A 25,048-nucleotide genomic window follows, 5' to 3' on the forward strand; every position below is an offset into this window, starting at 1 on the left:
TGAAGCCATTGTACTGCCAGTGCGTGAAGAGGATTTTTTTCTCGCCCTTCTCACAACATCAGATGATATATCAGTGCTCGGCAGGTCGTCACTGACTGTCGGCCAATTGTCAGGACGCCCTACCCCCGACCGCGCAGCGGAACCCTTCAGACCTCGGTCAGAAACTCGGTCTCGCTGGTGTATTCTGGAACTCTCCTCCAATTTCAGACAAGATCGGGCTACGGTCAGCGAGTCCAGATCGGTCCGGAGAAGGCTCCCGTGTCGATATACTCCACGTCCACATAAAATAGTAGGCTAAGGTCTACGCTTGTTCAAGTCTAGACACCATCAGACCATACATCCCTCGCATCGACCACCCATGATGGCAAACCAGGCCGATTCTACTCGGCTCTTCCTCTTCGGAGATCAAACTTATGACTTTGTCCCAGAACTGCGAGATCTTCTGGCAATCCGCAATAACCCTATACTAGTGGCCTTCCTTGAACAGTCACACTATGTTATACGTGCACAGATGATCCAGAAGCTGACCCCGAAAGAGCACAAGCAAGCCCGAACGGCATCCCTGGCAGAAGTACTGCAGAAGTATGTCGACGGCAGGCTACCTTCGGCGTTTCAAACAGCGCTTTCATGCATTGCCCAACTGGGCTTCTTCATGCGGCAATTTGATGACCCAGCCATACCCTATCCTCGCTTCAATGACAGTTATGTCCTGGGTGTCTGTACGGGATCTCTGGCGGCGTCTGCCATCAGCTGTAGCACTTCTCTATCCGAACTTCTGCCAATCGCGGTCCAGACCGTACTTGTTTCCTTCCGCCTCGGTCTCTGTGCTCAAGAAGTGCGTGACCGCTTGGAGATATCAGATGTTAACCACACAAAACCATGGTCGGTGGTGTCTGATATATCACCCGATGAAGCCGCTATTGCCATTGAAAGGTTCAGCAATGAAAAGGTCAGTAAGTTCACCCATACTTTAAGAATGTCTAACTGACTCAGTCCTGCGGCAGGCACTACCGAATGTTCGCCAGCCTTGGATTACAGCGACCTCCACCAAGAGCACAACCGTGAGCGGGAGCCCCGATATCTTGGCCGACCTAGCAACCCAACCACGACTGAAAGATAGTAAGCGATGGATGGGAATCCCGATATACGTCCCTGCACATAACCCGCATCTTTTCTCCTCCAAAGATGTCGACAATATCCTTGAAACGACGAACGAAAGCTATTGGAGTACGTATGGCTCCAAAATACCATTCCTCTCCTCCGTGACCGGCAAGCTCGTATGGGTACGCAACTACCGTGATCTACTACATCTCGCTCTTAAGCAATGTCTTATTGAACCTATACGATGGGAACTAGTTGAGACTGAGCTGCCGCGACTACTGAAGGCCCGGGGTGGTGTGAATACTGTGTCAATTGTCCCCCTTGCAACCACTCTTACGAAGAGTTTATCGGCCGCTTTAACGTCGGAAGGAGTGACGGTTGGCGAAGCCCACAGTACATCGGCTCAAATACCCGAGCGGTATAGTCACCGTCCAGGATCCGACAGAAGCAAACTTGCGATTGTTTCAATGTCTGGTCGGTTTCCCGAGGCACCCTCCACGGATTCATTCTGGGATCTGCTCTACAAAGGCCTTGATGTATGCAAGGAGGTCCCCCCACGTCGATGGGATGTGAAAACCCATGTTGACCCAAGTGGAAAGGCTCACAACAAGGGAGCCACCCGTTGGGGCTGTTGGCTGGACTTTGCTGGTGACTTTGACCCGCGGTTCTTTAGTATATCCCCCAAAGAGGCACCGCAGATGGACCCCGCGCAAAGGATGGCGCTGATGTCGACTTACGAAGCTATGGAGAGGGGAGGTATCGTGCCAGATACAACACCCTCAACTCAACGCAACCGCATCGGCGTTTTTCATGGGGTTACCAGTAACGACTGGATGGAAACGAATACAGCGCAAAACATTGATACATACTTCATTACTGGTGGGAACCGTGGGTTCATCCCGGGGCGTATAAATTTCTGTTTTGAATTCTCGGGCCCCAGCTATAGTAACGACACTGCCTGCTCCTCCAGTTTGGCGGCCATTCATCTTGCGTGCAACTCACTTTGGCGTGGTGACTGTGATACAGCGGTGGCAGGTGGCACCAATATGATCTTTACGCCTGATGGTCACACTGGTTTGGATAAAGGGTTCTTTCTGTCACGCACAGGCAACTGCAAGGCCTTCGACGATGCGGCAGATGGCTACTGCCGCGCAGAGGGAGTTGGCACCGTCTTCATCAAACGTCTTGAAGACGCATTGGCAGATAACGACCCGATTTTAGGCACCATCCTCGACATTAAAACGAACCATTCGGCTATGTCCGACTCGATGACAAGGCCATTCACCCCGGCCCAGATCGACAACATGTCGGCTGTGTTGAGCACGGCAGGAATCAATCCACTTGACCTTGGTTATATCGAAATGCACGGTACCGGGACCCAGGTCGGCGATGCTGTTGAGATGGAGTCGGTTTTGACCCTCTTCGCTCCGAATGAAACGTTCCGACCTCCTGATAAACCGTTGTATGTGGGATCTGCCAAAGCGAACATAGGTCACGGTGAGGGAGTCTCCGGGGTCACTAGTCTTGTGAAGGTTCTGTTGATGTTGAAACACAACACCATCCCACCGCACTGCGGTATCAAACCAGGTAGCCGAATTAACCGAAACTATCCCGACCTACCTGCTCGAAATGTGCACATTGCGTTGGAGCCTAAGCCATGGCCTCGTACTGATACCCCAAGACGGGTTCTCATCAACAATTTTAGTGCTGCTGGGGGAAATACCGCTGTCTTGATTGAAGACGCCCCTATCCGCGATGCTCCAACGGCATCGGACCCTAGAACGGACTACATTGCTACCGTTTCAGGACATGTAGGCAAATCAGTGAAAACAAATATGGAGCGACTACGGAATCATTTGAAGAATCGACCAGATATTAATCCCGCGCAATTGTCATATACAACCACCGCCCGCAGATGGCATCATCTTCACAGAGTCAGCATTACCGGCACAAACATCGAGGAGATTCTATGCAACCTGGAAAGTGCCATTGAGAGAGGCGATGGAATCAACCGCCCAAAGACCAAGCCTAATGTTGTCATTGCCTGCAGTGGACAGGGCTCGCAATATGCCGGAATGGGCCAGCAGCTTTATGAAGCATACCCAACCTTTCGCTCCGATCTCGAGCGATTTGACCAATTGGCTAGAACCTATGGTTTCCCCAGCTTCCTTGACGTGTATACCGCTCGACCGATCGGTGATCCCATGGAGAACCTCCTCCCGGTGGTTTCCCAGTTGGCCCTGGTAAGCCTCGAAATGGCTTTGGGGAATCTCCTCAATTCCATGGGACTGAAGGCGAACGCCGTCGTTGGCCATAGTCTAGGCGAGTACGCCGCGCTGTACCTTGCCGGTGTACTCTCTGCCTCTGATACCCTGTATTTAGTTGGAAAGAGGGCCGAATTGCTTCAAGAGCGCTGCCAACGCGGAACTCACGCGATGCTGGCTCTTCGTGCATCACCAGGCGTTCTAGAGGAGGCTCTTGCTGAATCCAACTGTGAAATTGCCTGTCACAACGGTCCTAACGATACTGTTCTTAGCGGACCACGAGAAGAAATTACCAATCTTCAGCATTCCCTATCAGCCAAGGGGATCAAAGGGACTTTCCTTATGCTCCCATTTGCTTTCCACTCCGCACAGATTCAGCCTATCCTCGAAGAGTTTAAGGATATAGCTCGTGGCGTGAAGTTTCACAAGCCCCAGATACCAATTTTGTCGCCTCTTTTAAACAAGATTGTCGACGAGGAGGGCATTATGAACCCGACATATCTCGCCCGCCATTGTCGCGAACCAGTAAACATGGTGCAGGTGCTGGAGCTTGCGCGCGATAAGCAGGTTATTACGGATCCCACGATTATCATTGACGTTGGGCCCAAGCCGCTACTGGCTCGAATGATTAGAATGACGCTCGATAAAGACAGCAGTTCTGCTTTATCAGTACTGGGCCCTAACATTGATGTCTGGAAAAGTCTGCATAATGCCTTGAGCACCCTCTATACTCGAGGGCTGGACATTAACTGGGTCGCATACCATGAGCCATTCGACTCCAGTAAGAAGGTAATCGAGGTACCTGATTACGGCTGGGATTTGAAAGATTACTTCATTCCTTATAAGGGAGAGTGGTGTCTGCATCGCCATGAAATTCACTGCAGCTGTGCAACACCTGGTAAGGAAACTGCGACAAGCGACTATCAAGTACCCACAGATGATTCAGTATCAGTTAGGCGTGCTTCCAAACAAGACGAGACCAAGGAGGCATACCCCGACATTGCACTCACCACAACAGTGCACCGGGTCGTGGAAGAAAAGACCGAGCCGCTTGGAGCAACGCTAGTCGTGGAAACGGATATCTCACGCAAAGATGTCAATCAGATAGCCCAGGGTCACCTAGTCGACGGAATACCACTTTGTACTCCATCATTCTACGCTGATATTGCTCTGCAAGTAGGACGGTACTCGATGAACCGCCTTCGTGCAAGTCACCCGGGCGCTATGGATGGCGTTGTAGACGTGGCCGACTTGGTCGTGGATAAGGCTCTCATTCCACATGGCAAAGCACCCCAACTGCTTAGGACAAGGTTAACTATGAGCTGGCCTCCAAAGGCTGCAGCTACAACCCGCTCAGCCAAAATCAAGTTTGCTACATACTTTGCCAACGGCAAATTGGACACCGAACACGCGAGTTGCACCGTACGCTTCACAAGCGACGCACAGCTGAAGTCCTTGCAGAGAAGGGTCCCAGAATATAAGTCACAAATGGATCGACTACGAGAGGGTCTTCACCAAGGGCAATTCGTTCGATATACCAGAAAGAGCGGTTACAAGCTAATGAGTAGCATGGCCAGTTTCCACCCTGACTACAAACTGCTCGACAATCTGATTCTGAATGAGGTGGACAACGAAGCCGTGTCGACGATGGATTTTTCCGCTGCTAAGAGCGACGGAACGTTTGCTGTGCATCCCGCCTACGTCGACGCCATTACTCAGGTCGGTGGGTTCGCCATGAACGCCAACGACAACACCGATATTCAACAGGAGGTTTTTGTGAACCATGGCTGGGATTCATTCCAAGCTTACCAGCCTCTTGTTAAGGGTAAGGCCTACGAAGTATATTCCCGAATGACAAAGGATAAGTCTGGAGACCTGGTGCATGGCGACACTATTGTGTTGGATGGCGATGCGGTTGTTGCCTTCTTCAAGGGACTTTCGGTACAGATCCTCTAACTAAACATTTGATTTAACTAGCTAACTTGCGATAGCTCCGTTGCGTTCCACGTCGGGGTCTTCGAATGGTCCTCCAACAAGCTTCAGACAAAGCCGTTCGTGAACATGGTGACAAGCCAACCGCTAAACTCCAGCCATCTCAGCGTCCTGTTCCTACGCCTAGCCATATAGCGGCTACTCAAAGGGCGGCAGAACAAATTTTACAAGCCACTGACTGCACAGCACCATCCACTGGCTCAAACTTCAGGGAGTCAAAGCCTGTCAGAAACCAACCGCAACCAGATGACGGCAAAGTTCAAGCGGTTCTGGGTGTCATCTCCGAAGAAAGCGGTGTCGCTTTGGAAGAGCTTACCGACGACAGTAACTTTGCAGATATGGGTATAGACTCCCTAGGCTCCATGGTTATTGGTAGTAGGTTGCGTGAAGACCTTGGCCTTGAGCTTGGTGCTGAGTTTTCCTTGTTTATCGATTGCCCTACTGTTAGGTCTCTCAAGACCTTCCTTTCGGATCAATCCACAGCGGATGCTGAGGATATTGGAGATAGCGAACAGCCTGTTGAGCAGGCAGCCAAGGATCCCAATTCCGCATCACCAAAACTAGATCTATCCCACCAGTGCCTCCCGCTGGGAACCTGGGTAAAAGTTGGAAATGCAGACATTGACGTTCTTGGTAGCGGCGATGAGGCTTTCAATACCGCACTACAAATCGTCGCGGAAGAAAGCGGAGTGGCATTGGAAGAGCTAACTCGCGATACGGTTTTTGCCGACATCGGTATTGATTCCCTGAGCTCCATGGTCATCACGAGTCGGTTCCGCGAGGACCTTGGGATGTCCCTAGACTCATCATTCAACCTGTTTGAGGAAGTGCCAACAGTTGAACGCCTACGGCAGTTCTTTGGTGGAATAAACAGAAGTACTACTGGCTCTTCGTCTAGCTCGAAAGACGATGAAAGTGGCAGCAGTATCTCCTCGGCGCCAGATGATCATGAAGCTGAAGCAAATGCCTCGCGAAAGCGGGTTCATGAATGCCGTCCAACTACTTCGGTGATTCTTCAAGGTTTACCACGGATGGCCAGACAGATCCTGTTCATGCTTCCTGATGGCGGTGGCTCAGCCTCGTCCTACATCACCATCCCTCGTCTTCATTCCGATGTGGCTATCGTCGGGTTGAACTGTCCGTACGCGCGTGATCCAGAGAACATGAACTGCACCCACCAGGCCATGATCCAAAGTTTCTGCAATGAGATCAAACGCCGCCAGCCGCGCGGCCCGTACCATGTCGGCGGCTGGTCATCTGGTGGCGCATTCGCCTACGTGACTGCGGAAGCTCTTGTTAATATGGGCGAAGAGGTTCATTCGATCATCATCATAGATGCGCCCGTACCTCAAGTGATGGAGAAACTACCTACGTCTTTCTATGAATACTGCAACAACATCGGCCTCTTTGCCAATCAGCCTGGTGGTGCGCCCGATGGCACGACTCAGCCTCCAGCGTATTTGATTCCACATTTCCAAGCAACCGTCGATGTGATGCTTGACTACAAGGTGGCACCGCTGAATACCACGCGTATGCCCAAGGTTGGTATAATATGGGCCGCCGAAACTGTGATGGAGGAAGATGCCGCGCCGAGGATGAAGGGCATGCACTTCATGGTACAAAAGCGGACGGACTTTGGACCTGATGGCTGGGACACGGTCTGTCCGGGGGCCGAGTTCGATATTATTCGCGCCGAGGGTGCGAACCACTTCACGTTAATGGTGAGTGCTTTTTTCAATTCGTTAAATGGTCTTTTACTGATGCGCTATCTAGACGAAGGAACATGTTTATTTGGTAAGGGAGCTAATTGATCGGATTATGGGTTGATTCCTGTGTCGAGATATACACAACTATCATGATTACAGTAAATTGCAAATGAATATTGGCATTTGTTCTTCCCGTAGTGTATTGGCCTAATTCCTCGATTTTGTAATTCTGCGAATCACACCGATTGAAGTGGCCTACATTGATTCTGCGGGTTTCCTGATCTATACTGTCGTAGAAACAGCTTTCACCTACCTCCGCAAGGTAACTCGACAAGGAACACCATCCGCAGGATGAGCTCCTCCTCCCCCCTTCTCCGCTTGGTACGCACGATGTCCATTCACCTGCTTAGCGGAGTCCCGCGGGTGCAGACTGTCCCACTCATCATAGGCAGGCGTGATATCAAACTCCCGCAATGTCATTACTAGAACAATCTTGAGCTCCAAGAGCGCAAGTGTCTGCCCAATACAGCTCCGGGGACCAAACTCAAACGCTCTCCAGGCCCCTTTCACTGGGTATAAGGGATCTTCTGGCCCGACGAGCCACCGCTCGGGGATGAACGACTCTACCTCCTTCCAGTACTGGCCGTTATGGTGAAGGGCAACTGTCAACGTCCAGACATTGCAACCCGCAGTAGGATATTGTTGACCATCGTCTCCAACTAAGTCAACTCCTGGTCTACCTTCGCGCATTGAGGCGGACGGTGGGAATAAGCGGAGGGTCTCTTTTATCACGGCTACCGTGTAGGGGAGTTGGTTGAGAAGTTGTGCGTCGTCGCGGACTCGAGTCTGTGCCTGATGATGGTCTCTCCCGAAAACATTGTCGTGCTCTGTACGAATCTTTGCTAGGGCCTCTTGGTGCTTCGAAAGGAGATAAAAGATATACAGCAGAGTGCTGCTTGTTGTGTCTCGGCCAGCGAAGAGGAAGACGCGCAACTGGGGTGCAACCTCGCGTTTGAAATCCTTTAGTGATCGAGCAGTGTTTCCGTTGGTTTGCTCTTTCAGATATTGCCTGAGAGCGAGCGCGATCACGGACTTGGATGGTTGACCCGACTGCTCATGATATGCTCGATCGAGCTCTTGGTTAATAAATTGGTTCATCAGACGGTTGTTGTACCACAGCACTAGGGGTCGGACTGTGAGATAACGCCTAAACGGGTTGAAGGTGGTTCCAAAGGAAGCCCATTCAATCTGTCGCTGTAGGGCTACTGCCAGGGGGTGGGCTTTCGTCTGATGATGGAGCTGTGCGTCGCTATGAAGGGCGAGCAGGATTAGCAGCTCTCATTAACAACCAAGGTAAGTGATACCTACAGCGCAACAGAGCAGACAGTATCAACAGTTAATTTCAGCGTGAGAGGCTCAAGCAGAAACATCTCGCGCTCTCTCGCCTTCTTCCTCAACTGCTCACAGAAAACCGACACCTCGTCGGCAATGTACGGCGCCAGCCCAGTCAAGTATGTTGGGTTGAACCCCGGATTAAACAGCGCCCTCCACCGTTTCCACGCCTCTCCATGCATACTGATTAAACTAGGACCCCCCGTGATCGTCTCCAAGGGCCTGCGCAGGATATCCGGTTTAGTGAGATTCAGGCTCTGGATCTGGCTTGCTGCTGATGGGGTAGCGACTATTAACCATGTCCCGCTAAACGGCCACATGTTGATATAGAACATGCCCGAGGGGAATTGCTGTGAGAGCTTCAGCATTATGCTGTGGAGGGTTGCGTTCGGCGGCATTCCCTGGATTGTTTGTTTCAGCGCGCCGAAGTGGCCGGTCAGGAGTTTGAAGTCTGGCATGGCCTAGAGAAGTCAGCGTCTGGCTCACTAGACCTGCAATCCTGATGGTGGACATACCAGATTTGCCCGTCGAAGCTTCCATACTTCCTGCCGGGCGAGATAAAATGCCAGCACCAGGCGCAGGACCAGCAGTACTATTGCACTTGCGATGATCATGGGATACATGGTTTCTGCTCAAGGGGACAAAATTCAATAGTGAAGGAGGCATATTTGGAATATTGCTGGCATTGAACTATGGTACTCTTCGGCGGCCGAGCAGGACTGCAGTCACCGATGAGAGTGGTGATATAGACACATCAACACCGAATACTTCAAGCCCGTCGATGGTTCCGTCCCTCCTTCATCTCCCAACGCTCTATTGAAATTTGCCATCAATATCCATGTCGTCCGGCTTCACAATAGTCGTCTTCGTGACGCGAAAACACGAACTCTCCCCAGCCGAATTCCGCGACCACTGGGAAAACAGACACGTCCCTCTCCTTCAGAGACTTGGAGGAGCATCATTCCCTCTCAGTCACACCCGGCACTATCTGCAGCGAGACGAGACCCGTGCAGACTACCCGGTTAGCCCGCTGGTAGGCCACGCGGCCGACTTCACCTACGACGGATTTGCCATAGTCAGCTTTGCAAGCAGAGAGGCCTTTCAGGAGTTTCTGCCGGTTATGACCAGTCCGGAGGTATTGGAGGACGAAGGGCGGTTCACGGATCGAGATAAGATGAAGGCCGTTGTGCTCGGGGATATTAGGGCTACGGCTTAGCAGAGATATAGCTCGGAATTGTTCTTAAGATCACTCCCAGTCATCACAGTCCCGTGCAATTAGCTTTCAAATTCAAATATCCAAGATGTCGTCCGGCGTGCTCTATACTCGTCCCTTCAACCCACGATCCCTGGCAATCCTCGCTGTGGCCAAAGCCAACGGTCTCCCCCTCGAGGTCAAAACCATCACCTCGTCCAAGGAGGCTCCTGAAGAGTATCTCAGACTAAGCCCTTTAGGCAAAATTCCTACTTTTGTTGGGAATGATGGCTTCGTGCTGACAGAGTCCATCGCCATCGCTATCTACGGTAAATACATGTCCAGTCAACTGCGAACAGCCTTCTAACCAGCGCAGTGACCTCCCAGAACCAAGATACCACGCTCCTCGGCGCCTCAAAGAAGGACTACAGTTCAATCCTCCGCTGGATGGCCTTTGGGATTACCGAAATCCTCCCCGCATTGGGAAGCTGGTTCAATCCGCTGATCGGACGGGCGCCGTTTAACCCAGACGCCATCCAGAGAAGCAAGGAGGACACATTGTTCCGGATGCAGATGCTAGACAACCATCTGCGCGACCGCAGGTATCTGGTCGGGGATACTCTCACCTTGGCCGACCTGTTTGTTGTTGGCATTGTTCAAGGCGCATTTCGCTTCTTTCTTGACCCGGCCTGGCGCTCGGAGCATCCCGGCGTTTCGGGGTGGTTTGAACGGGTCCATTCGCTGCCTATTGTCATGGATGTATCGGGGCCTGCTGCCCTGGCTGAAGCTGAAATGCCGATTGCACCTCCTAGGTGGAGAAATGAGGATAGCGCATAGTTCGATGTATCTAGCGGTGGACGTACGTACATCAAGAAAAGTCTGCCGAGATCTCGGTGAGCGAACGGCGAGCGAAGATGCTTGCACGTCCATGCATTCTGATTACATACAATAATAGTTTAAGATAATCTATCGAAATGCGCCTCCATCGACGCCGATGATTTTCCCACTAACCCATTCTGCTGCGTCCGATGCCAGGAAGCTGACCACTCGGGCTACATCGTCCGGCAGACCGACTCGGTTCAAAGGCGACAACCACGCAGCACACTAACTATTAGCAAATACACCACTAATCGAAGGCAGACTGCATACCTCATCGACCTGCTCATCGGTAAAGCTCTCGCCGTTCGGAATATACTCCCGGGACACGGCAAGAAACATGTCCGTCTTGATGGCGCCAGGAGCAACGGCATTCACGGTGATCTTCTTGTCCCCGCAGTCGATGGCCAGGCAGCGGACAAATGTATCAATGGCACCCTTGGATCCTGAGTAGATGGCGTGTTTGGGTACCCCCTTGACCGACGCAGTGTTGGAGCTGGTTAGGATGATGCGGCCTCCTTCGCGTAGATGGCGATAGGCTTCACGCGCAACGAAGAACTGGCCGCGGGTGTTGACTCGGAAGACGCGGTCAAATTCCTACTCAATATGAGTACTTGGGTTTATTAAGTGAAAAGGGTGACTTCACGTCTGGTGTAACATCCTTGAGATGTCCAAACGAGACAATCCCAGCATTCGAGGACACAATATCGAGATATCCAAAATGGTCTACAGCCTTGTCCATCAATTTGGCCACAGCCTCGGGGTCGCCAACGTCGGCCTTGAGTGCAATCGCATCGCTACCGTTTGCTTTGATTTCATGGACGACCTTCTCGGCGGCCTCGTGCGAGTTGGCATAGTTGACGACGACTTTGGCGCCGCGCTGACCGAGAGCTACTGCGATGGCAGCGCCAATTCCACGGCCGGCGCCGGTGACAAGGGCGACTTTTCCGTCGAGGCGGTAGTTGTCTGACATGATTAAGGGGGTAAAATTGGGTGGTGTCAGTCCTGGAATACTGGGGAAGCGGAAAATTATATACGCTATTTCGAGGGGATTCGGACCCCGAAAGTTCATGTTCATTCCAGAAAACTAGCTATCTAGTAATATCAGAATCCTACCGATCCATCTGGTTGTATCCCTGCTTCGGCTCGATGGGCTGGTATCACAATTAGCTCGCTGTAAAGGCAGGAGAATAGATAGACTTACCCGAAGCTTGGGAACGGCCTCAAGACGAGTATTACAGGTAACCTGCCAGATATGCCTGGTTGTCATATCACTCCGATACTTCTGCCCCGGCATCTCAAACAAGAACGACATGGGAAAGCCGATATCGAACGGCGTCGCATCCTCAATCTCGTAGATCTCTTCGTCGGTCAACGCAACCGCAAGACTCTCGATGTTCGACTCCAGATGCTCAACAGTCCGACACCCGATGACGGGGAAAACGTATGGCGACTTGTGCAGTACGTATGCCAGTGCTATGCTCGTCGGGGCGACACCCTTGCGCTGTCCAACTTCCGCTAGCTTTGCGGCCATCAGCCGGTGCTTCTCCTCCTGCGGGCCCATGTTGCGCGTGCCACTCTGCTGGAACTCGTCGGCAGTCTTAAATTGACCGCGACCCAGGGCGCCGAACGGTGCAATTGCAAGACCCTCGGATTGGCACATAGGCAGTATCTCGCGCTCAAAGTCACGATACGAGCACGACCAGCGGCCCTGGTAGACGCAGAAGCGCGTCAGTCCGTGGAATCGGGCGTCTGGTCGTCGTAGTCGCTCAGCGGTGATTCGACTAGCAATCGTTAGGGTTATAGAGACTCACATTCATTGCACTTGACGACAACCCATGCGGGCGCATCGCTGATACCGATATTCAATACTTTCCCACTAGCGACGACGTGGTGCAGCGCCTGCATCACCTCCTCGACGCCGGTCGAGAAGTCCCACATGTGCACGTAGAGCAGATCAATATAGTCCGTTCCTAACTTCTTCAAACTCGCCTCGAGGGAGAGGCGCAGGCTCTTCGAGTGGCTCCCCTGGTAGTTCGACTTGATCTTCTCGGGGCCGGTGTGTCTGTAGCTCATGGTATACTTGGTTGCGATGACGAGCTCGTTGCGGTTCTGGCGCGCGGCCAGCCACTCACCAATCCATTTCTCGCTGCCCTCGCCTTGGTAAAAGTTGGCAGTGTCGATGAAGTTTCCGCCTGCTTCGTAGAATTTGTCGAGAAGTGCAAAGGCGGTTTCCTTGGACACTTCGCCCATGGTATGCGCCCACTGCCCGCCAAAGTGCATCGTGCCTAGGCAGAGGGGCGAAACGCGGATACCGGCCAGGGGAGAGAGTACTCGGTGGTACCCGAGGAGACTCGGGGGCTGTGGCGCTGGAGGTGCTGCCATGGTGAGGTGACGGTTGGCTGTACTAGGGAGTGTGATGATAAGCAAACCGAATGTCCGTACGATATCGCATCCTTATAACCACCGCGACCACCGACGCCAGTCATCCAAGACGGCCCACGGGGCAGTTCAAGCCGATAATGCAGCCCCCAGTTCTTTGTTCGGGGTGCGACCAATCCAGTCGCTGGCCGAGGTCCGGACGACGACAACATCCAGTTATAAGCGACGGACTGACCAGGATGAGACGGCAGGACAGCCACATTCACACCCCACCATGACAGTCTCCTATATCAACGGTAAGGGTCAGCGAGTAAGTCCCTCTCCGCCTCAGACGCCGGCATACTCGATCCCCAAGGATACAACATGGAACGACCCAAGCAATCGCCGGTTGCGTGTCATTACCATTGGGGCTGGATTCTCAGGCATCCTGATGGCGTATCAGGTGCAGAAGCAGTGCCAAAATATGGAGCATGTTGTGTACGAGAAGAACAGCGATATTGGAGGTTGGGACCCCTGGCCATTATCTTCAGGATTCTAACAGAATCAGGCACCTGGCTCACGAATCGCTATCCAAACGCTGGCTGTGATGTTCCTAGCCATGCATACACCTACCGATTTGCATTGGTGTGTACCTCGTGGAGAATTGCAGATGGTTGAGCTAACTTTGAAGTACCCCGACTGGCCGCGATACTTCTCCTACGCCGCCGATATCTGGGAATATCTCGACAAGGTCTGCAATGCCTTCGATCTCCGAAAGTACATGCAGTTCCAGACAGAAGTGGTCGAGAGTCGCTGGGTCGAGGACAAGGGCCAGTGGAATGTTCGCCTCCGGCGACAGCGGCCTGGACATGAACCAGAGGAGTTCGACGATTACTGCCATGTCCTGCTGAATGCATGTGGAGTACTCAGCAATCCAAAGGTATTACCTCCTGCTCTAGTCGAAAAGTATCTAATCTCTGCAGTGGCCCGATACACCGGGGCTGCACCATCGCTTCAAAGGGCGAGTCGTCCACACCGCGAATTGGCCAGACGACTACAAACAAGACCAGTGGAGGAACGAGCGCGTCGCAGTCATCGGGTCCGGCGCATCTTCCGTACAGGCCGTCGCTGGTATGCAACCACATACAGACCATCTTGACGTCTTTGTCCGCACGGGCATCTGGTTCGGCGTTCTGGCAGGCAACACCGGGGCACCAGCAAAGGTCTACAGCGACAGTGAACGCACTGAATTCAAAACCAACCCGACAGCCTTGGTGGACCATGCAAAAGACATCGAGGCCGAGGTCAATGGAATGTGGGGGGCCTTCTACCGCGACTCGATGGCGCAGAAGGGGGCGTCAAATTTCTTCCGCCAGCGCACTGCCAGCATCATCAAGGACGAACGGTTGGCTCAAGGCTTCACACCCAATTTTGGCTTTGGGTGTCGTCGGATCACACCTGGAGACCCCTACATGGAAGCGATCCAGCAGTCCAATGTCGATGTCCATTTCACAGCTGTTGCGAGTTGCACTGAAGATGGTGTCGTTGGAGCGGACGGCGTAGAGAGGAAGGTAGACACCGTTGTCTGTGCGACTGGATTCGACAACACTTATCGTCCACAGTTTGCGACCATCGGGCGAAATGGAGTTGACCTCCGTGACAAGTGGAAGAAAAGCCCTGAAGCGTATCTTGGGCTCGCTGTACCGGAGATGCCCAACTACCTCACGTTCATCGGCCCCTCATGGCCTATCCAGAACGGCAGTGTGATGGCTCCGCTGCATTCTGTTTCCGAATATGCAATCCAGCTGTTGAATAAGATGCAGAACGAAAATATCCGCAGCTGGGTTCCTCGACAGAAGGTTACAGATCAGTTCAACGAGCATGTCCAGGAGTGGGTGAAGCACACCGTCTGGAGTGATGATTGTCGAAGCTGTAGGTTAACTTCGCCTCCATAACGATGATGTCAGTTAACGAGATATGACTACTAGGGTATAAAAACAACGAAACTGGCCGCGTCAACGCCATCTGGCCAGGCTCATCGCTGCATTATCAGCAGGTAATCGAACGGCCACGGTACGAGGACTTTGAGATCCGCCACTTCGATTCGAACCCTTGGGCCCATCTGGGAATGGGATGGACTACCGTAGACCGCGCGGGGGGTAAGAAGGCAGATGTCTCGCCCCATTTATGCTTGGACAATATCGACCCCATATGGTGAGTTCGGTCTGCAAGGATGGTGAATGCTGCTGACCATCATAGGTTCAAGGCAATTGGGGGCGACCTGAACATGCTCGAGTGGCAGCGGTATAAAGCAAACACCAAATCTCAAAACAGCAAGGCTGGTGAGACAGACACTTAGGTGCCTGGCGAGAGGGTGTGGAGAGTCTTCAATGTCAGGACGCTTTCAATGGCGCTGCAAGGGGCGAAGCAAGGACGACCACACGTCGAACCAAACTCGTGGAGGCAGATTCGCAGTGAATATGTATAATCTATCTCTCGGTCTCACCCTAAATGAAAAAAAGCATGTCTAATTAGGAGGCAATCTCTGCTCCCGGGCCCGATTCCGTGGTTCCCGTAAGCCAGCCGTACCCTACCTCGACGCCACCATGTCGCTTCTCGCTGCATCGCACACTCAATGGCGTTCTTGGTAAGGACAACATGCAAGTTAGCATACAGGCGGCGTCTGGAAGTCGCTATCATGGGCACCGTCACCTCCTCTGCATTCTGTCGACAAATTTACGAGCCCCTAGCAGGAGGTTGTAACCCTCCACCCGTATCCAACTCTGATCTGACCCCGGTCCGTTCTCTAATGAGCGGAGGGAGCCAAGCCGCAGATCTGTCGATCACTGCGGCATTTCCAGCTCGCGATGCTGGCCCAATATTCTTATCGGCCTGTTGCCCAATATCGGGTGCTCCATGAGGGCCGGACAACATGTGGACAGATTCTTCAGAGCAAGAAGTGCGCCCGGTTGCAGTAGGTCGCAATCGGAGTAGCCGGGCGTGCATTCAAGGTTCATCATGCTGCGCGATATCCCCCTTACGGCAAGATACGGCTCTTGGTCGACGTAAGGCTAAGCAGATGTGGATCTCAATTCTGTCGTGCGACCATCTACATCCGGTGGCTACCTGATAACCTCGTCGGCCAGTGTAGCGAAGTCAAGTGCAGCACACAAGCCTGCTGAATATTGTCGCGTGCATCCGGTCATTATGCCTCCAGGCTGAGGTGGTCCTCACGCGATCCAGGCTCGGCCAGAAAAACAGGGAAGCGCACAAGATCGGGCTGCATGACATCGGCCGCGCCAGGTGCAGCCGCCTCGAAGCCGCCTAGACGTCGCCTCGAAGCGCCAATGCTTGGTGTTGTCCTGGGCAGCCGTGGTTTGCCGTTTTGGGCAATTCCGGCATCGCCAAGTTGGTGCCGAGCATCCCAGTCGCAAGAGGACCGCATATCGTTGTACATATCACCCCATGCTGGATCGCCGTGCGCAGGTCAGAAAGCCTCTCGAGCTCTCTCGTGGGGGTGGGTATAAATCGTCTCTCCACCCACGAGGAGGCGAGGGAGGCATCTACAATACTTCTCTACTTGTTCCCTTCACATTGCTGGGTCGAGATGTCCGACACGGCTCGTTCATCTCCTCTCCAGGAGAAGGCAGGCTCTACTTCTTCCAATTCCCCCAGCCACAATGAGAACCAAGATGCTTCCAGCAAGGCTGAGCGCATCCAACGTGAGCGCAACAGAACCAAAGCAACCACCGGTCTGGCGAGCTACTTCAACTGGATGGGTAACCTTCCAGAATGGAGGGTCCGAGGGTCCCATCTCTCTGGTCGTGCTCTGAACATCTCAATCGGGTTCATTGCGAGCTGCGGTTTTCTGATGTTTGGGTACGACCAGGGTGTTCTGAGCGCCCTGCTCACCCTGGACGACTTCCAGAAGCAACTTTCCCTGATGACGCCGCGCGACGACTTCAACCCGCTATGCTGGATTGAAACTCCAGAAGGCAGAATCCCACATCCGGAAAATTGCAAGGGGACCGCCAATACACAGGCTGCCGGCGTGGCCATATACCAGATAGGATGTTGGCTGGGCTCCCTAGTGATTCTCGCTTATGGCGAGAGCTGGGGAAGGAAGTCTTCGACGTTCTGGGGCTCCTTGCTAATGATCATCGGGACTATTATGCAGGCGGCATGCTTTGAGTACGGACTGTTTGTGGCCGGGCGAGTCGTCGGTGGGATTGGGAATGGAATGGTGACATCAAGTACGCCCTACTTCATCTGATGCTCAGACAATAGCACTGACCAGGCAACAGCAATTCCCACCTGGCAAAGCGAGTGCGCCCGCCCCCATCAACGCGGTGTCCTGATCATGCTCTCCGGTGCCCTGATCTCTGCAGGCATCATGATTGCATACTGGGTTGACTACGGCTTCTACTTCCTCACGGGGTCTGTCCGCTGGCGCTTCCCGCTCATGTTCCAATCGTTCTTTACCATCGTTGTCATGATCGGACTGCTTTATCTCCCCGACTCTCCGCGCTGGTTGATCATGCAAGGACGACATACGGAAGCCCGGGATGTAACCGCTCGCCTTGTTGGGAAGCCGGAGCATGACAGGGAAGTCGAGCAGGAAATCCAGAACATCAACGACGCACTGGCGGCACAGAGCAAGGGAGGTCCATTCAGGTACAGAGAGCTTCTCACCAATGGCCCATCCCAGAACCTCCGGCGCACGGTCTTGGCCATTGTTGCGCAGTTCTTCCAGCAGCTGTGCGGAATCAATTTGATTACCTACTACGCCACATTTCTCTTTGAAAATTCACTAGGTTTCGCCCCTGACATGTCCCGTCTACTCGCAGCGTGCAATGGGACGGAGTACTTTCTAGCATCACTAGTTGCCTTACCTCTAATTGAGCGCACAGGACGCCGCAAGCTCATGCTAATCGGGGCATTTGGAATGATGGCATCGATGGCGATCCTGGCAGGAACAGTCTCCACAGGCCGAACCCTCCCAAACGGAGCGCCAGAGTTGGACACAAAATATGGTATCACGGCAACAGTGTTCCTCTTTGTATTCAACACGTTCTTCGCCATCGGCTGGCTGGGCATGACCTGGCTGTATCCGGCGGAGATCACGAACTTGCGCATCCGGATTCAAGCAAACGCGCTATCAACCAGCTCGAACTGGATATCCAACTTCCTAATTGTCATGATCACCCCGCCGGCGTTCAAAAACCTGGGGTACAAGACGTATATAATCTTTGCGGTGTTCAACGCGGCGCTGATGCCGTGCGTGTATTTTTTCTTCCCCGAGACGAAGGGGCGGACACTGGAAGAGCTGGACGTGGTTTTCGCGTCTGCGAATGCAGAGGGAATCTCGCCGGTCAAGCAGAGCCTGACGATGAAGCGACTGGAGGGACGCGAGTTGGACGCGCAGCTCGCGAAATACTGGCGGTCACCTGACGAGTAGAGACGCTAATCTTAAAATGGAAGTCGCAACCTGAGTCGTGACTTCCTTTTTGGGAATACCCGGCCTCACTCTCGACAGCAATATTCACCACATAACAACTTTGAAATAAGACTAGATCGAGTCATTCCTTATATATATCAAGTAATCGAATTTATTTATCACTTTCAGGGCCCAAATCTGTGGAATGACAGATTTCGATTGTAGCTTAACATAATCTTAACATACCGAACATATATATATATACAACACGATAGAGCATGTTGAAGAGTTTCCACTGACTCCCAAATAACTTTCAGTGCTTTTCATATTACAAGCAAAAGCAGAAATACCCAACAAATAATATATATTCCGATTTCACGATAATATTTCAACCAATTTGAAAGTTGTGCTGAGACTGCGGACGTACAAACTCTGCAAACACCAACAATAGTTATCAATCATATCTGATCCGCATCGAAATATACGAGGGTACAGTATATCCAATAATTATGACAAGGCAGTCGAGACTTCGAACACTGGGCCCACTTGGATTATGCTGGGGCCAAATCTGTCCGATATTCGCATTTGCTACGCCCAACCAGAGATGGACTGCAACCAACAAGTTGACTTATTGTGGATACTGGGTACGTACTTATGCAGTTCCCGACAGCTTATTCCATGAAATCTCATGGCGCGGACGGTCTGGCTTTTATGATCTTATCTGACTGGAGGACTCACCGGATCTGATCTCTTTCGTATTATCTTTGACGTCTGTCCAGGCTCTTCAACGCAGGATTCTGGGGGCCAAAGTGCAGAAGCCCGATACCGGGCAGGGACAGAGCACAGCATAAATAAGACGACCTGGCGGGCTTCAGCTACGATTCCAAACTCAGTCTCCTCCAAATAAATCCCCAGCTCTGTATAACAGCCCGCAATGAAGTTCCTCACCGTCGTCATGCTCGTCGTTTCGCTGGCAGTTGGTATGTGCCCGCCTACAGACTGTTGCCAAACATACTGACCAACCCCCTGTAGGTAGCGAAGCTTGTCAGACCCTGGCAGATTGCCGAGAGGGCGAGAACTGCGTGCGGAGTGCTCAACCTGGCACTCCAGGAGTCTGTGTCCCCGCCTAGCTGGCATAGTCTCAAGCTAGCCGCAACAAGATACAGAGCGCAGAATAGGAAACTACAGGGAAATCGAGAAGGACCCGGATTCAAATAAATGCCTGTATATACACTCGCTGAAGTCTACAATCTGCGATCACCTTCAAAAAAATCCATCATCAGTTTGGCAAGAAGAAGCCCGAGCGTACGCATGAATTAGGTCCAACTCACGCAACCCGGTAGCACGGGCGAGCCGACAGTAATGGATAGTTGCTTGAAGAGAAACAGTTGTAATCAGCACTAGTGCTAGGGAAATATCAGTAAGACTTCGGCTTATTATACCGACCTCATCGATCCTTGACGTACAGGGCTCATGGCTGATGGGGAAAGTACCAATAAGACTTGAAAGCGACCTGATAGAGGCATTGCTTGGTATTTCTCATTTATAATGAAGCATATTTAGGATACAATAAAGAAAGCAAAATTATTGATGCCAGGCGTACGATATGCTCTCTGATTGACACAAACTGCTATAGCTTCAACACGCCATATGGATCACGATCCAAATTTTCTACACCGTCGAAACGCATCGGCGCGACATGGAAGAACTTGTCCCGACTCCCCAAGATCAACGCCGATCGTTTATGAGGCAGGTCAATGACCTTGGCCAGGTTCATGCCCGTAGCATGGTCGTAAGCCAGCGGAACTTGGTGGGCAAACTTGGGCTCCCCCGTCACGTACTCAGTACGAGGCTCGTCCAGGAAGATGTAATGCATCAGACTGCACCACCATGCAATCACCCGTTGGGACCCCCTGAACCGAGTATCACCGACGAGAGAGTGCCGTCCGCGGTCCCAATTGCCGGCGTTGTAGTGCGCACCGAGATGGTCTTCCTGTGGGGACGAGAGCGTGAGCTTGCTGTAGTGGGAGTGGAATAGAAGACTAACCTTGGCCCAGTAGATCTCGTGGTAGGAGAAGAAGATATCATTAAATTTGGCCAGCACGGCCATTTGATGGGGATCCTCATGGATCTGCCGTAGGTATTCACGGTGTTCATCCAGTGTGCCTGTCTCCTTCCACTGCTCGGCCACCCTGGGGTCGTTCTGCCATGTGTGAAAGAGCTGCAGATGCTGCTCGTTGGTGTAGTCCAGGGCATATACGGAGAAGAACTCCCCAAGGGCGGGAATATACCGGCTGTAGATACGCGACCCCGGTGCCGGCTTGGGAGGGCGTACTGGGTGCAACGCGTGCACCTGGCGCCTGGGAAATTCCGTTGTCAATGTATACTCCAACGGTCGACTGGGATATAAGTTTAACGGCGTGCGTAGGTGGTTGTGGATACCTGGGTCAGCCACCCATGCTGGCCGAGCACCAAACGGGGAGCCTGCCCCCTGCCAAAAGCTGCTGCGGGAAAATACCAACTGTCCCGTATGGTCTGTCGAGGTGGGAATCGGCCTCCCTGGAGGTGAGGAAGGCTTGGGATGGGGCGTGGCGAGTCCAACTGCCAGGAGCTCTCGTTCTAGTAGCTCCTGGCCCTCTCCTGATAGACCCGCACGAAAGATCTCGTAGTCATCGTGCAGCATCTCGATTGCGTGGACCACGTTCCATATCTGACCCACTGTGGGTGTAGGTCCAGACCAGGAGATGTGTGTAATAGGGCTTCGTTGTGCTCTTGCCCATGCCAGGTTATTGCCCTCATCCGGAACAGTCAAGGACCGAGGCAGAGTCAAGTCGGTGAACGTCAAGGACTCATGATGTAACGGCTGCGGCGGCAGAGGACCATCGTCTGCCCGAGGAGAGTGATGCAGCTGAAGTTTGCGCACAGTGAGCTCGTATTCAACTACCAGGAGCTCATACGAGGTCTTCCATGGCTCGGGGAGACGAACCAGCAGGGGAAGTGTTTTCGACATTGTGCTGCGCTGTATTTACTACTTTCAAATCAAGAACTGGAGTCTGCGAGGCATAATAAAGGAGGCATCCTGTCCTTCTCGCATCCTTCACAAGCAAACCTGCATGTGATAGGTTTCGCCCAGAGTTGGGGCTGGCAGATGGTGGCCCATTCTGACTCAGGCTGCACTAAACTGGGCTCTCCGCCCTCAGCCAGAACCTGCAATGACAGCTAGTGTAGAATCAAGATCCATTAGCATAAACTTGTGTCATGGATTGTGCCAGATGCAGCAGACGCTCCGTGATCGTCGCCACGGCACAAAGCCTTGCCGATCGGTGAGAACAACGGTAAAGGAGGGCCACTCTTATTTCTTTAGACCCTGCTGCTGATGTGATTGATATGATTGATATCGGGCTGTTGACGCATATGGGAAAGATCGTAGCGTGCCTAGCGTAGACGCACTTTGCGCCACCGAAATCGGACCCAGTCAGACGACGACGACTCCATATCGGGCCAGCACTTCGGAATAAACATCCTGAACGGCTTCTCGGGGTTCCACTCTCCGTGTTTAAGGTGCCGAACTGTGGTGCTTAACCTGTTAGTCCCTTTTCCGCGTGGGATTTGCATGTGAACGAACGACTGTCCCTGACAGCCATTTGCCGGCTCGGTGGACCGCAACGACAGCGCTTGATGTCCGTGGCCAGGGCTGTCAAATACTCAATATCTTGACTGCGGTGTGCATGGCGTGTAGATCCTTATCTCGCCTACCTGGATTCCGCACGCCGGATAGAATGCTGTTGTGCCCCGTGGTGGTCTTCTTTCCGAGTATAAAACAATGTAATGCGTCCAGGATACGGTATGAGGACCATCATCTCAAGACATTCTTCTATTCTATTCACAATGAGACTCCTCCCCTTGACTCTTCTCGGCCTGACTGCCTCCGCCGTCGGCCAGTCCTCGTCCTCCGATGTGCCCAGCCCAACCACTCCTGCTGTGGCGGAGGTTGCTCAACCCTCTCCCGATATCTCAGGCCTGATCGATGCTGCTGCCAGCGACAGCTCCGCCATCGACGCCTTCTTCAAGTGCCTCTGGCCCACCACCGATCGTGTTGTGGCTGAACTTGTCAACCTCAAGACTGTCGACTTCGACAAGCTCATCGACGAGCTACACTGGGAAATCCTCTGGTGGGGACACCCTGAGAAGTGGGTGCCCGACCTTGCCGGTATCACGCTGAATGTCACCTTCGTCGCGGCGTGCGTCCTTGAAGTCGTTGGCGAGGGCCTTGCAGTCACTGGCCTCGACTTCACCAACGAGTTCCTCAAGACGCTCGACTTGATTCCTCGCAATGCAAGCAACACCGATGTTCCCGGTCTGCGGAAGTAGACAATCCAATTCATAAGGGTATAGAGGGATATTCAAAGTTGGGATCGAATTGGAAGGGGTCGGGGTTTCAGAACATAATTGTACTTTAGATGTTGAACATTCTGTCTCAGTTGAGGCTTGTTGGTCATCTATATTCAGTTCAGAAGAGTATTCTATAGAATAATGGGATTATAGAGTAATGAGCGAGAGAACACAATTCATAATTATCCAATATTTAATAAACTTAAACAAACTACCGCTGTTCAAACACGACCAACTGCTCCGGCACGCATGTAAACCGATCCCTCTTGATCTGAACGGCACCCTCTCCTGCATCCAGGGTGAAGTGCCGACTGACCGAGATCAGGAACAGCTTCAGGATGATATTGGCAAAGTTCTTTCCCAGACACTTTCTCGGGCCCATGCCGTACCCCAGCCAGCTATACCGCGCCTGTCCAGTGGTGATATGATCCCATCGTTCGGGGTGGAACTCGTGGCCGGTGTTTCCCCAGATCGGAGATGATTTATTCAGTCGAAGTGTGTCAATAACCACGTTGGTACCGGCTGGGATGAGGAATCCGTCGATTCGTTTCTCGACCGCGGTGGTTTCGGGGAAGGTGAACCCTAGAAAGATTAAACGTCAGATAGAGCAGCTAACGAAGAAAGAATGGGCACAAACAGATGGGCGGATTGCTTCGTAGAATCTCCAGATACATCTTGTGCAGGAATGTATCGTCCTTTCGGGCGTAAAAGTCGATTTCGTCTTCTTCGACAGCAACAGTGCTGACCTCGTCGTATAGTCTTCGTCCAGCTGCTGCAGACTTGCCCATATTGATCAATCCGTAGGCAAACTGGGCGGACGTGACATCGATGTTGGTGAACAGGATTTCATCTAGAGATTGAAGGTACTTTGAAGATCAGCATCCTGCTTTAAAACAGAATTGAGGGCCATACCATGTCCATTGTCATGTCACCCGATTCAACAACTTGGAACATGCGTGCTGCTCGACAGGAAGTGTTGCTCTAAGCCTCGTTAGACGATACTCGAATATGATCAATAGGAAGTACCTTTCTAGCTGCGTTGATGATTTCCAGGTTAAATTCCTTCCATCCATGCTCATACTCAGCCAGGACTCTATTTGCTGCAGTGGGAAGCAGATGATAATAAGGCATATTCTCCCATGTGCCAAAGAACGTATACTGCGTGACCTTCTCATGGACCTTGTTGAGGCGCCACAGCGTATCGAATCGCTGAAATTATTAGCAAAGAAATACAAACTGACAAGATGCTCACCTCGCTGGTTAGCATGTTTCCGTAAAGACACATCGCAATCATACGAAAAGGAAGCTGTCGACATATTTCAACGCTGTCGGTCAGGAACTTCCTGTCGCCTATCTGCTGCGATGCTGCATTATCCGGCAGTGTTTGCGCCCAGTTATTCAAAACCCGCTGGAAATCTGTAATCATGGATGCAGCTTCAATAGCGGAGAAGAACTGTTCCAAGTGGTAGCGAGTTTGGTGCCAGCGTGGTCCATTTTGTGCTCCTACACACTGGCCCAGACTGCGAAGGAAGTACGCGCCCATGCTTGCATCCTGCTGCTTGGTGTGGACTTTACAGGTCAGCCTGATAGTCTCGTATTTGAAATAACTGAATAAAAGACTTACGTTTTCCATCTCCTTTGAAAAAGTCTCTCATCTGCGCCGGAGTATGGAGGACGAGGTCGCGCTTCGACTTGTTTCGCAACAGATAAGGATCATCGCCAGACATGGCCTGACCAGCCTTGGACAGTTCTTTTCTATTCAGGTCAGCACGTATTGTGAATAACCAGAATCGAATGTTATACCCGTGCGTGAAGCGAGTGTATCGCGCATCCCCAGGAAGAGTCCTCATCATCCTCCCATCATGGTGTAGAAAATACGGTGAGTTTGGTATATTCTTGCTAGAGTTCCTCTGAATAAACAAGATAAAGCAAAGTATGAAAATAGCAAACAGCACGACTGGCCGCAGAGCGACCGCAGTGGTCGCGTCGAAGAACAGAGCATGAATGTGCCCCATCGTGCCGGAGTACAGTAGTGACAATCAGGTAATCCCTGCAAGGCTGCAGACTGACCAAGTGCTTAAATCAATATGCAAGACTGATCTTGATGCCGGGTCATGGAGGGACAACCGACTAGACATTGCCTGCTCCACCGTTCCAGACTTGCAGTGTCCACTCCACCAAACGCCTAATTTACGGTCAACCCCAGGGGATCCAGTTTCACGAAAGGTCTACCTGCTTTAAAAAATGCTGACGTCTGTCATAATCGATAATGACGTCCTTTTGACGGCTCAAAAAAGTCAAGCAGTGCGACCTCCAGGAGATCAGTGGAGACTCC

At 52.2% G+C, this 25,048-nt stretch overlaps 11 protein-coding genes across 11 annotated transcripts; 6 read left to right on the forward strand and 5 right to left on the reverse strand.

Annotated features, from left to right (window-relative positions):
- Positions 1-3: 3 nt before the first annotated feature.
- On the forward strand, positions 4-7,278 carry ASPVEDRAFT_516531 (uncharacterized protein). The gene is made up of 4 exons (XM_040814510.1): positions 4-949; positions 1,005-5,306; positions 5,357-7,078; positions 7,131-7,278. Exons 1-4 carry the CDS (start codon positions 359-361, stop codon positions 7,182-7,184), a joined length of 6,669 nt encoding a protein of 2,222 aa, XP_040665293.1. The 5' UTR covers positions 4-358; the 3' UTR covers positions 7,185-7,278.
- A 94-nt stretch (positions 7,279-7,372) lies between these two features.
- On the reverse strand, positions 7,373-9,078 carry ASPVEDRAFT_26337 (cytochrome P450; the record flags this gene model as incomplete). Its single annotated transcript, XM_040809891.1, has 3 exons — positions 7,373-8,372; positions 8,432-8,916; positions 8,971-9,078. The coding sequence occupies 3 exons, from the start codon at positions 9,076-9,078 to the stop codon at positions 7,373-7,375; spliced, it is 1,593 nt and encodes a 530-aa protein (XP_040665294.1).
- A 215-nt stretch (positions 9,079-9,293) lies between these two features.
- On the forward strand, positions 9,294-9,671 carry ASPVEDRAFT_81145 (EthD domain-containing protein; the record flags this gene model as incomplete). Its single annotated transcript, XM_040816986.1, has 1 exon — positions 9,294-9,671. The coding sequence occupies one exon, from the start codon at positions 9,294-9,296 to the stop codon at positions 9,669-9,671; it is 378 nt and encodes a 125-aa protein (XP_040665295.1).
- On the forward strand, positions 9,440-10,836 carry ASPVEDRAFT_517798 (glutathione S-transferase family protein). Its single transcript, XM_040814529.1, has 3 exons — positions 9,440-9,976; positions 10,024-10,540; positions 10,603-10,836. Exons 1-2 carry the CDS (start codon positions 9,757-9,759, stop codon positions 10,482-10,484), a joined length of 681 nt encoding a protein of 226 aa, XP_040665296.1. The 5' UTR covers positions 9,440-9,756; the 3' UTR covers positions 10,485-10,540; positions 10,603-10,836.
- On the reverse strand, positions 10,603-11,996 carry ASPVEDRAFT_517813 (uncharacterized protein). The gene is made up of 3 exons (XM_040814530.1): positions 11,728-11,996; positions 11,170-11,659; positions 10,603-11,120 (listed from the first exon to the last, which is right to left on the reverse strand). The coding sequence occupies exons 2-3, from the start codon at positions 11,599-11,601 to the stop codon at positions 10,752-10,754; spliced, it is 801 nt and encodes a 266-aa protein (XP_040665297.1). The 5' UTR covers positions 11,602-11,659; positions 11,728-11,996; the 3' UTR covers positions 10,603-10,751.
- Positions 11,636-12,908, reverse strand: ASPVEDRAFT_126340 (aldo/keto reductase; the record flags this gene model as incomplete). The annotated part of the gene is made up of 3 exons (XM_040806359.1): positions 11,636-11,677; positions 11,728-12,275; positions 12,338-12,908. 3 exons carry the CDS (start codon positions 12,906-12,908, stop codon positions 11,636-11,638), a joined length of 1,161 nt encoding a protein of 386 aa, XP_040665298.1.
- Positions 12,909-13,179: 271 nt separating this feature from the next.
- ASPVEDRAFT_81149 (flavin-containing monooxygenase) lies at positions 13,180-15,243 on the forward strand (the record flags this gene model as incomplete). Its single annotated transcript, XM_040816987.1, has 6 exons — positions 13,180-13,408; positions 13,453-13,529; positions 13,576-13,824; positions 13,868-14,816; positions 14,873-15,098; positions 15,144-15,243. The coding sequence occupies 6 exons, from the start codon at positions 13,180-13,182 to the stop codon at positions 15,241-15,243; spliced, it is 1,830 nt and encodes a 609-aa protein (XP_040665299.1).
- A 1,248-nt stretch (positions 15,244-16,491) lies between these two features.
- ASPVEDRAFT_123388 (sugar porter family MFS transporter) lies at positions 16,492-18,342 on the forward strand (the record flags this gene model as incomplete). The annotated part of the gene is made up of 2 exons (XM_040806076.1): positions 16,492-17,137; positions 17,189-18,342. 2 exons carry the CDS (start codon positions 16,492-16,494, stop codon positions 18,340-18,342), a joined length of 1,800 nt encoding a protein of 599 aa, XP_040665300.1.
- A 1,609-nt stretch (positions 18,343-19,951) lies between these two features.
- ASPVEDRAFT_125353 (GNAT family N-acetyltransferase) lies at positions 19,952-21,331 on the reverse strand (the record flags this gene model as incomplete). The annotated part of the gene is made up of 2 exons (XM_040806267.1): positions 19,952-20,314; positions 20,369-21,331. 2 exons carry the CDS (start codon positions 21,329-21,331, stop codon positions 19,952-19,954), a joined length of 1,326 nt encoding a protein of 441 aa, XP_040665301.1.
- An 872-nt stretch (positions 21,332-22,203) lies between these two features.
- On the forward strand, positions 22,204-22,878 carry ASPVEDRAFT_38950 (uncharacterized protein). Its single transcript, XM_040811802.1, has one exon. The coding sequence runs from the start codon at positions 22,210-22,212 to the stop codon at positions 22,690-22,692; it is 483 nt and encodes a 160-aa protein (XP_040665302.1). The 5' UTR covers positions 22,204-22,209; the 3' UTR covers positions 22,693-22,878.
- Positions 22,879-22,924: 46 nt separating this feature from the next.
- Positions 22,925-24,563, reverse strand: ASPVEDRAFT_81154 (uncharacterized protein; the record flags this gene model as incomplete). The annotated part of the gene is made up of 7 exons (XM_040816988.1): positions 22,925-23,295; positions 23,351-23,579; positions 23,626-23,694; positions 23,740-23,922; positions 23,966-24,282; positions 24,338-24,468; positions 24,517-24,563. 7 exons carry the CDS (start codon positions 24,561-24,563, stop codon positions 22,925-22,927), a joined length of 1,347 nt encoding a protein of 448 aa, XP_040665303.1.
- Between the last annotated feature and the right edge of the window lie 485 nt (positions 24,564-25,048).

The sequence above is a fragment of the Aspergillus versicolor genome, assembly GCF_001890125.1.
Source record: "Aspergillus versicolor CBS 583.65 unplaced genomic scaffold ASPVEscaffold_2, whole genome shotgun sequence".
Lineage (NCBI taxonomy): Eukaryota > Fungi > Ascomycota > Eurotiomycetes > Eurotiales > Aspergillaceae > Aspergillus > Aspergillus versicolor.